Source organism: Elephantulus edwardii, unplaced genomic scaffold (genome assembly GCF_000299155.1).
Source record: "Elephantulus edwardii isolate Elephantulus edwardi_28Jun2011 unplaced genomic scaffold, EleEdw1.0 scaffold00223, whole genome shotgun sequence".
Lineage (NCBI taxonomy): Eukaryota > Metazoa > Chordata > Mammalia > Macroscelidea > Macroscelididae > Elephantulus > Elephantulus edwardii.
In genome coordinates this window covers 3,600,442-3,611,622 of record NW_006399973.1, presented here as the reverse complement: position 1 = coordinate 3,611,622, position 11,181 = coordinate 3,600,442, and the positions used below count along the sequence as shown (strand labels likewise).

At 38.3% G+C, this 11,181-nt stretch overlaps 1 protein-coding gene across 1 annotated transcript in view; it reads right to left on the bottom strand.

Moving 5' to 3' along the window:
* Positions 1 to 249: 249 nt before the first annotated feature.
* Positions 250 to 11,181, bottom strand: part of TAF1B (TATA box binding protein (TBP)-associated factor, RNA polymerase I, B, 63kDa) — a 129,276-nt gene continuing 118,344 nt past the window's right edge. The window contains exons 13-15 of the mRNA XM_006898215.1: positions 9,265 to 9,335; positions 6,061 to 6,283; positions 250 to 451 (exon numbers count right to left, since the gene is read on the bottom strand). Coding sequence (XP_006898277.1) covers positions 250 to 451; positions 6,061 to 6,283; positions 9,265 to 9,335 — 496 coding nt within the window. The remainder of the gene's footprint in view (positions 452 to 6,060; positions 6,284 to 9,264; positions 9,336 to 11,181) is intronic.

Genomic DNA, 11,181 nt, shown 5'->3' with positions numbered 1-11,181 from the left:
CAACATTGCTGCTTTAATTTATTCAAAGAACATTCATAATATAAAGTTCACCTGTTTTCTAATATATTTTTATTAATATATGCAAACCATATATATGCATCTCATATACACATAAGTACACATATACATAGTATCATAAATATATGTGATAAATTCTCCTTTTCCAAACTTTTCTAGACTATTATATTCCAACTGGACATTATCATAATTATGAAAATATTTTTGTAAGAAATCTCTAGTTCATTTTTCTTAATAGCTTCTCAGTTTCTTGGATCTTGATGGTTTTTTGGCTTTACTGTATTTTCCTTTAAAAAGTCTCTTTTCAATTAAGCTCACTTCTTGATGGAGAAAGGATGCCTTTATTCTTAGCAGGAAGGAGAAAAGGTTTAGTACAAATTGGTAGCTCTGAGAATAATTTGATTCTTCATAGACTGTCACATGTCTGCAATAACTGGAAAAAAAAGGCTAAGTTATCTTTAAATGGCAATTAAAAAATGTATGCATATATACCCTGAATGCCCTCAAACCTAACAAATATATATATGGTGATGCTTAAAAGAGCACTAAAACTGCATGGAAATGGAAAGTACTTTGTTAGAGATATTTTTGTTTTAAAAAGGAAAAGAAAAATTTATTAACAACCATAACCACCATACAGTGGACACCAATGGAGCCTGGAGCCAGGTCTCTCAACTCCTCACCCAAACTTCCTCCTTCTACTTGAGCACCACCCTTCTTACAACAGCCAAGAGAGACAAAATATACACATAAATAAATCTGAGACATATTTTGAAAAAAAGTATGCTAAATAATCCACCAAATCATTCAAACTAAAACACAAGACTTAATAATTAGCTTTGCACACTTTCAGGGGGTGTAGCAAGAGAAGTTTATCAAGTAATATGATTTATTACTTCACCAAAGAAGACACTCAAATGGCTAACAAATACATGAAGAAATGTTCAAAATCCCTAGCTCTTAGAGAGATACAAATCAAAACAAATATGAGAGATCATCTCACCCCAGTCAGAATAGCAAAACTGAACAGAGCAGCAAACAATAAATGCTGGTGAGGTTGTGGAGAAACTGGAACCCTTATTAAGTGTTGGTGGGAGTTTAAAATGGTGCAACCACTGTGGAAGCCTGTATGGCTCTCTCTCAAAAGGTTGCAAATAGAAATACCATTTGACCTAGCAATTCCATTACTGGGAATATACCCTAAAGAGAACATAACTGCCACCCAGGCAGATATATACACACCCATGCTTATTGTAGCTTTGCTCACAATAGCAAAGAGTTGGATACAACCTAAGTGCCCATCAACAAATGAATGGATAGAGAAGCTGTGGTATATTCACACAATGGAATACCATGCTGCATTGAAAAACAAGGAACTCATGCAATATTATTCAAAATGGATGACCTTGGAGGACATTATGCTGAGTGAAATATCTGTCATAAAAGGACAGTTGCTGCATGGTGCCACTATTGTAGAATGGGACTAACATAAGGGTTGGAGTGAGACTGAGGAAAAAAATGGATAAATTATGTAAAATTATTGAAACAGATGGAGAGAACTGTTTGAAAGCAATGTATGATTGGGTATTACGGTTATGACAGGAGTCCAGAATGAAGGTTGCATAGTGGAGTGCATACTTGGGGCGAGAGCAAGGGGATTCTATGCCAATAAAATAATTTTACTTTCCAAAGAGAAGAGCGAACTGGGGGGAGGGGTGGGCAGGGAGAAAAATGCAACAATGAATGTATGAAAATCCAAAATATCTATAAACGTTCATTAAAATTAACTTTAAAAAATTAAAAAAAAAGTAATCTGATACAGGCCATGGTTTTTGCAATCACTTGTTATGCATCAGAGAGTTGGACAATGACTAGGGAGGACAGAAGGAGAATTGATGCCTTTGAGCTGTGGTGCTGGAGAAGAGTATTGAATGTACCCTGGACTGCCAAGAAAACAAACAGATTCATCCTGGAGAGGGTTAAACCAAGCTACTCCTTGGAGGCAAGGATTCTGGGGCTTCGTCTGATATACTTTGGATATGTTGCAAGGAGGGACAGGTCCTTGGAGAGGGACATCATGCTTGGGAGGGTGGAGGGACGGCACAAGAGGGGAAGACCCTCTATGAGGTGGATTGATTCAGTGGCTGGGGTTATCAGGATGGGTGTGTCAGAGGCAGTGCAATTGGCACAGGATAGAACAGGGTTTAGGGCTGTTGTACATAGGGTCGCTATGAGTCGCAAATGACTCGATGGCACGTAACAACAACAACAATCCGACTTATTTAAAATACTAACTGCATTGAATCAATACTGACTCAAAACCACCCCACTGTCAGGTTTCCAAGGCTGTAAATCTTCATGAGAGGAAACTGCCTGTCTTTCCCTCTCTGAGTGGCTGGTAGATTTAGACTGCTGGAGATATGAGGCGATTTGGTTAGCAAGCATAAAATTCTATGGACTTATGCCACCAGGCTATTAAAATATTAGAAGCCAAGCCTCATTTTAAAATACTGGAACCTAAATCTAATCAAATCTGTACTTGCACATGTTATCAGGAAGGCCTCGTGTCTGGAGAAGGATCATTCCTGTAAAAGTAGAAGGTCATCAAGGTTGTTTTTGTGTATCCCGGAGTCAGAACCCACCCATAGCAGACCCTCCGGCAGGTTTTCAGAGTGTGAGGAGATTGCCCATCTTTTTCCTACAGAGCAGCTAGTGACTTCGAACTACAAGTCTTTGGGAATGCAGTGCAGCTTATTGCAGTTAGACCACCAGAACCAGAACCAGACCCTCAACAAGATGGACAGACACAGCAACAACTACAATGGGCTGAATTAAGCAAAACATTGATTGTGAGGACAGTACAGGATGTACAACAAAACAAAACTCTGTCCAGCTCTACAGCGCCTGATGACAATAAAACAAGACATAGGATTGAGGACATACAGAGGACAGACGATTATATCACAGGGCTGTTTCGGCAAAAGCCATACTATAAAACTTCAGGTTGCCTGGTTTCACAAAAAAACACTCTTGGCATCAGCAGTCAGGAAATCAAAAGACGAACAGCACTGGAAATGTCTGCTGTCAGGGACCTCTCCAAAGTACTGAAGAGCAACACTGTCAGTCTGGAGACAACATGCGCCTGATCCAGGCCATGGTCTTCGCAATTACTTGCTATATGTCAGAGAGCTGTATAATGACTAAGGATGACAGAAGAAGAATTGATGCCTTTGAGTGTGGTGCTGGAGAAGTGTCTTGAACATACCATGGACTGTCAGGAGAACAAACACGTTAGTCCTTGGTGAAACTAAGGTGCTCCTGGAGGCAAGGATTTTGAAGCTCCTTCTCCCATACTTTGGGCAGGTGGCCCGAAAGGGCCAGTCCTTGGAAAAGAATAGCATGCTTGGAAAGATGGAGGGACAGTGAAGGAGAGGAAGATCCGGAAGAAGAGGAGAAGTATGGTAAGGATTGACTCAGTGACTGTAGAAGTGGGATTGAGTCTATTGGAGATGATGAGATTGGCTCAGGATAGGTCAGGCTTCAGAGCTGTTGTACACAGGGTGGCTATGAGTTGCAGGCAACTCGAAGGCAAATAACAACCACCACCCCCAATATATCAACCACTTGCAATGTCTGAGCCTTACCTGGATACTGAGTCAAATACATAATTACTTGCCATCTGGAAAATAAAAGTACTGGTGGGACATTTGATAATATTATGAAATTACCAATTTAAAAAAAATTAATTGCATGATTTCATTTAAAAATATTTACCAATTGGTATGGATTGAATTACACAATCCTTGAAAATATATGGTGAGCCAGTGATGAGGAGCTACTCTGTCAAAACACAGGCATGTGGTTCAAATCCACTATCTGAGGAAGAAAGATAGGCCGTTTCCTGCACATGATTTACAACCTCTGAAAAACAGGCTGGAAGGTCAGCAAGAGTCAGTTCTGACTTGAGGACGCAAAACAACAACAACAAGAACAAGCCCTACTATACCAAGGGCTACCAGCCCATTTGGGAATAGGTTTTCTTTTTTATGTTAATGAGACAGTTCTACATATTTTGAGATATAATAAGGTTAAGAAAACACCAATAAAATACAGATGGGAAGACAGCGGCATGAAATCCACAAAGAACCAAGATACAGAAACTGAAAAGTGAAAAGGACTTTTCCCCAAGAGACCCCAGGAGACAGCCTGCCCCTAAGACTGCACCTTGAACTGAGGCTTCTCGCTTCCCACACTATGAGAAAATAAACTTGTTTGTTAGCACGACATGTTTGTGGTGCTTCTCCTACGGTGATACTAAGTGACCAAGGCACAGATAAAATGATATGATGGGCAGAATTAGATTCAAAATAATCTAGGGTGGCAGGGCGCAGTGACGGAGTGAGATGGAGTGAAGCCGGTTTAGCCATAGTGATGTTAATAACTCAAATGGCATGGTCATTCATCATACTATTTTATCTCTTTTTTAATGCACTTGGCATTTCCATAATAAAAAAATGTTTTAAAAATTAATCCAACAAATAAATATACACTAAACTTTGAGATATTATGATTTACATAATGGACATGGTCCTAAATTCCTCAAAGAATATATCAGTCATTTGCATGACAAAGCTCTGCCACCTACCTGTAAAACAGAAAAAATCCAACCGAAAAATCCAAGACACAAGGACCTATCTATAGAGTTGAAAGGGAGCTCTGGTAGCCTAGTGGGTAAAGGGTTGCACTGCCAACCGAAAGGTAAGTGGTTTGGATCCACCTCCTGCTCCTGCTGAGAATAATGGGCAGTTTCCCTCCTATGCAAATTACAGCCTCTGGAGACTTGCTGAATGCTTAGTGATGAGTCAATTCTGACTCAATAGCAAAAACAACAACAGGGTGATAAGGAGGTGTGATGGTATAGTCTATAGCATATGCAATATTAACCAGAATGCTACATGTCTCCAGTGGTTTGAATCCACCAGTGGTGCTGAAGGACAAAGATGAGTGGCTTCCTTTTAATCTCCTATTAAGATTTTGTATTCACAAAAACCTGATTAAAGGCTGGATGAGTTGAATATATTATTTTTATACACACACACAAACAGAGAGAGAGAGAGAGAGAGTGCACGAGAGCGCGCGTGCGCACATATCCTAATAATTTACCAAGAGGAAAGGACTTATATACTATTTCCTATTATGTTCACTTGTATGAAATTTTAACTCTGACTGATTTAATAAAAATTAAAGGCAAGTCATTTACAGCAACTCTCAGAAATATGTGGCTTCTTGTTTTTGTCATTTAAAAAAATTTCAGTTATATTAAGAGTTTCTTTCAGACAGATTTCAAGTTAAAATATGCCCACAAAGAGGATAACATTAAAATAAGGAAAATTCTGCCTCCCTATCAGAAAGACAAGCAGCAGGCAAAGAAAAGGGCAAACGGCAAGATGCTCAGTGATATGAGGATAAAAACCATGGAGGCCCCAGGAGCTCTAAAGGAAGGTCAGCAGACCCTCAGTGCGACAGACAGTGTCTGAAACACTGGGCTCACACACAGCAGTGATTGAGGATAGTACAGGACTGGACAGTGTGTCATTCCTTTGCCCACAGGAGGGCTCTGAGTTAGACTATATTCTTTAGTACCCATGCCAGATGAAAATCTCAATCATATGAAATAAAGCATGATCTACAGTGGAAGTACAGTGTGCTCTCCTGATCAGCCATTCATTTAGAGTTCTAATACTTTGGCTGTTTCTCTGTAAGGAGGAACACATATAGGATAACGCTGCCACCTTTCTAGATTTTGATTTGACTTCCTAAAACTCTCACATAAGACTTAAGTTATAATTCTTATTATCTTGATTATAAGCCCACAATCTACTAATTCCAACAAATAGTCTATCTGGCTGTAGTTACAATCAACTCCTTTAACTTGTAACTCTTTTATTTTTTAAATTAAATGAGTAAAGATTACTACAGTTTGGGGCAAACTGAGAATTTTACCATGTCTTGTATTTTCCAATTACTACAAGAATCTCATACCTTTTACAGAATTTCTGCGTACTAAGCCAGTAGAGTGAATTCTTGGTCATCAATGACAGGCCCTTCTTTTGCAGGATTCCTTGGAGGCTATGTCCATGGAAACAGGTTATATCATCGTTTTCTTCAGTCCAATTGAACTGAAAACTTGAAGGGCTTTTTTTTTCAACAGCTGGTGTTGAATCAGCTAGTGTGCTAAACTGTTTTTGCAGATTTACTACTATTTCTGGAAATAGGGAAGAAAAAAAAGGAGGGAATAAAATGAAAATTAATGTTAAATCACAAAACATGCGCTAATAATATTTAAAATAAATATGGCAAAATTAACATTTATTCATCCATTATTAAAAATAAACATTTGCTACCTATTTTCTATAAAGACCAAGAGCTCTGATGGAAAGGTCCATAGATGGGCAGCCTCTTCCCAATGTGATTTTTTAAAAATTTATTTTAATTAAAGTTTACAGAGCCTTTGGATTTCCAGTCATTCATTGTTGCACACTTTCCTTCCTGCCCACCACTACTCCCAGTTTGCTTTTCTCTTTGAAAAGTAAAAAACAAAACAAAACAACCCCCCCACACTTTTATTGTTATATAATCCCCCCACCCCGAGTCTACTACACTATGCAGCCTTCGTTTTGGACTCTTGTCATGACAATGATAACTAATCATATATTCCTCCTAAACAGTTCTCTCCCTCATCTGTTTCAATGCAGTATACATTATTTATCCCCTCTTAGTTTCACCCAACCCCGATGTCAGTCTCATTTTACAGCAGTGGCACTATGCAAAATTTGTCCTTTTGTGACTGAGAGATTTCACTCAGCATAATGTCCTCCAGGGTCATCCATTTTGTACATTTCATGAGTTTCTTGTTTCTCAGTGTAGTATTCAATGCAGCGTGGTATTCAACTGTGTGAATATATACCACAGCTTCTCTATCCATTCGTTTGTTGATGGGCACTTGGGTTGTTTCTAGCTCTTTGCTATTGTGAACAAAACCGCAATAAACATGGGTGTGCATATATCTGCTTGCGTGGCAGTTAAGTTTTCTTTAGGGTATACTCTCAGTAGTGGAACTGCTGGGTCAAATGGTATTTCTATTTGCAACTTTTTGAGAAAGCGCCATACATATCTTCCACAGTGGTTACACCATTTTACACTCCCACCAACAGAGAATAAGGGTTCCAGTTTCTCCACAACCTTGCCAGCAACTGTTGTTTGCTATTCTGTTAAACTCAATGGTGGGTCACTCTCAGTTGGAACTGGGGCAATGAGTTTGAGATATTTTTTTAAAATTTATTGTATTAAATATTATAGTAGGTACCAGAAGTATAAATCTCTATCAGGCACAAACTCCATCCTGAAAGAGCTTAGAGTCTAGTGTAAGCAAAGGCAAACTAGTAATTATAATGAAAATGCCTAATGAAAGAATCAGGCAATTCAAGTGGATGACAGAGTTTAGAAGTTTTCTTAGAGAAGGTGATATCTAAGTTGAGCCTTATAAAATGAAAAGACGTTTGCCAAAAAGGCAAAGGTGGAAAAGGTTCTTTGGTACCATAAAATGTATGCTTCCTGCTGGTGTATGAAACATCTAAGAGTGAAGGGTAAAGATCAGCTTAGGAAAGTCTTGTGCACTCATAAGGGATTTGGGTTCTATTTGTTGACAACAGATTTTTGGCAGAAATACCACTATTTTAGGATGGACTGGGGTGAAGCAAAGTAAGATGAAGTGAGAACAATTATGATACTAATTAAATAACACAGGCAAGAGAAAACTAGGCAGAAGCAAAATCGGTATTACCCTCAAAAAGCAATCACTTTGGCAAGTCAAACACTCCAATGACTGTGTCACTCAAAACACTTTTGAACTACCATCTCAGAAATGCTTTCAGAGACACTTCATTTGTTACAGAGACCCTACAAAGTTACTACTATTCATCAATAATAAAAGAGAGATGTCTGCCCTTGTGAAGTATATAGTCTAGAGAAGAACTGCATAATAAATAAGGAAATAAGTAAATGAAATGAAAATATATGTCAATATGTTAACTGCCAACTTAAAACTTTCATTGTTGTGTACTGTCAAGTTGGAACGACTCACACCTGACACTGGAGAGGGTTTTCAGAGGCTGTAAATCCCATCGGGAAGAGACCACCCCTCTTTCTCCCACAGAACAAGTGGTGGATTTGAACCATACGTCTGTAAGGTGGCAGTGCAGCTTCTTATCACTAAGCCGCCAGAGCATTTATAGTCAATGAAAATAATTAAAAGAAGATATAAGTCAATCTAAAGGCAATTTTCCACATAAAGAGTTTCAAAAGTCAGAGAAATAAGATTTTAGAATTTGGTATGAACTTAAGTTCTATTTTGAATGACAGCATGCTACTGAAGTAAACATGTATTTCTCTGGAGATTTCTTGAAGGAGATGATGGTCCATTGAATGTAAATGAGTTCTGGAACATTTGTTGAAGGAGTAAGAAAAATCATGTATCCAAGTATCCATCTTTCAAGGCAAGATGTTTAGCACTCCACCAACTGCTTTGTTACTTGGCATGCATTTACTCATTACTGTTGGTTCAGAAATGACTTACAGCTGATCCACCAGCAGGTTTTCAGAGACTATCAATTGCTCAGGAAGAGATGGCTCATTTTTCTTCCTTGGAGCCGCCCATGGACTCGAAAATGCGAGAGCTGCCCCTTAGGGTTTGCAGTACAATTCCCTATAAACTATGCCACTTGAGCTCCCTTACTTGGCATTAACAGAAAACTTACCTCTTCCCCTTCCCTCTTTTTTTAAAATTAATTTAAATGAAAGTTTACAGAGACAGGGTTTCCAGTCATTTACTGTTTCAATTTTCTTCCTGCCCACCCCCCCCAATTCACTCTTCTTCTTGAAAAGTAAAAGAAAAAAAATCTTTCATTGTTGTGCAATCCCTCCCCCCAAGTTTAGTCCAATGTGCAGCCTTCATTCTAGACTCCTGTCATGACAATACCCAATCATATATCCCATTTAGACAGTTCTCTCCCTCATCAGTTTCAATGCAGTATACATCATTCCTCCCCTCCGTCTCAGTCTTCCCTCAATCCCGATGTTGGTCTCGTTTTACAATAGTGGCCCTGTGCAGCATATGTCCTTTTGTGACTGAGATATTTCACTCAGCATAATGTTCTCCAGGGTCACCCATTTTGTATAAAAACTTACCTCTTTTTTTATATACTACTGACTTGTCAATGGATGAGTGGTACAGTGGCTTTTCACTTTTCCATATATACCTTAAAAACAGGAAACAAGTTGGAGCAGGATGGAGAAGAAAAGAACTTAAATGCACTTGAGAATAGTTTTTCTAAAGTAATATCTGAAATTCCTGACATTTAATCTTATAGCTCTAGCTCAGAATGATTTATTGACATTCTAGAAGTAAAAATAGACCAATGAATTAGATGTCTTTCCCAAATACTACCCAAATGACATAAAATTCTCTCAAATTAAACTAGAGACATGAAAAATTACTTTTTCTCACAATAAAACTCCTTTGCTATTCATTCTGATAAAGTCACCTAAGAAACAACTGTTCTTGCTTTTGCTCCAACTACTTTGGGCATGTCGCCAGGAAGGAACAGTCCTTGGAGAGGGACATTATGCTTGGGACAGTGCAAGAGACGAAGATCCTCAAGGAGATGGACTGACTCAGTGACTGGGGAAATGGGGGTAGGTGTGTCAGAGACAATAAGGTTGGCACAGGATAGAGCAAGGTTCAGAGCTGTTATACCCAGGGTCGCACATAACAACAACAACAACAGAAACAACTCTTTATGTTGAGGACTAAGTTTTTATTCTGATAACTCTTACAAACAGTAATTAGATGAATGTCTCTCTGGTACTAATGGCCTGAAAATCTATCTTTATGAAAACAAGGATGAGAGATCTAGATCCCAGCATGAAATAGGGCTAATGGTCTCAAATGATTCTTGCCTACAGGATTTCAGCCAGGGAGATGCTACTACAATAAAATGGATATCCTGGGCTGATCTGCTATTGTAGGTCACAAAGACTGAGAGTCATCTGGGATTCCTCTAGATTTGATGTGATCAAAGGTCAAAGGTAACCAATATGCTTTATTTTTGGTTCTAGTTTTAAATTCCAACATACATCCAACATTCAATTGTCACTTAACTTTGTTAAGAAGGCACTCTCACTCTGGTACAAACATCTAATAATCACTTACAGACTCATTTCCAATAACTCTTAGCTATTACCCAGCCAACTGAATATAAGGGATTTTTTTTAAAAAATTGTGCCAATTTTTTTAAAAAGTGATCTAAGAGTGTGGAAATTAATAAAAAAACTGTCATTAATATCACATTCAAGTAAAATACTGAAAATTTTAAAAATTGGCTGGAGCAGTACGTCAACAAGAGAACTGCCAAAAAATTAAAGCTGGATTCAGAAGAGGCTATGGAGTAAGGGGTTATCATTACTGATATCAGATGAGATTCTGGCTGAAAGCAGAGAATACCAGAGAAATATTTACTTGTGTTTTACTGACTATACACATGTGTGCATAAAAAAATTACTGAGAACACTGAAAAGAATGAGTCTTAATTTTGCTCATGGAGATCCTGTACATGAATCAAGAAAAAGATGTTTGAACAGAATGGGGGGATAGTACATGGTTTTAAATCAGAAAGGGTGCATGTTAGAGTTATATGCTTGACCACACTTACTCAGTTTGCATGCTGAGCAAAGACTCTAAGAAAGTGGATTATAGGAAGAAGAATGTAGCATCAAAATTGGAGGAAGATTCACCATCAACCTGCAATAGGCAAATGAAACAAATTTGCTTGTGGGAAGTAAAGAGGGCTGGAAGCACTTGCTGAAGAAGATCAAAGATTAAAGCATTTAGTATGGACTATACCTCAACCACAATCATATGAGTAATCATCAGAGAAACTCTGAAGATTGCACTGGAGCGTAGAGAAGCCAAAGCACAAGGAAGAATTCAAGATATTAAAGAGCTGAACATAAGATTCCAAAAGGCTGCTCGGAATGACAAAGCAAAATACTACAAGGAAATGTGCGAGGAACTAGAGTCAGAAAATCAAAAGGGCCGAACTCGCT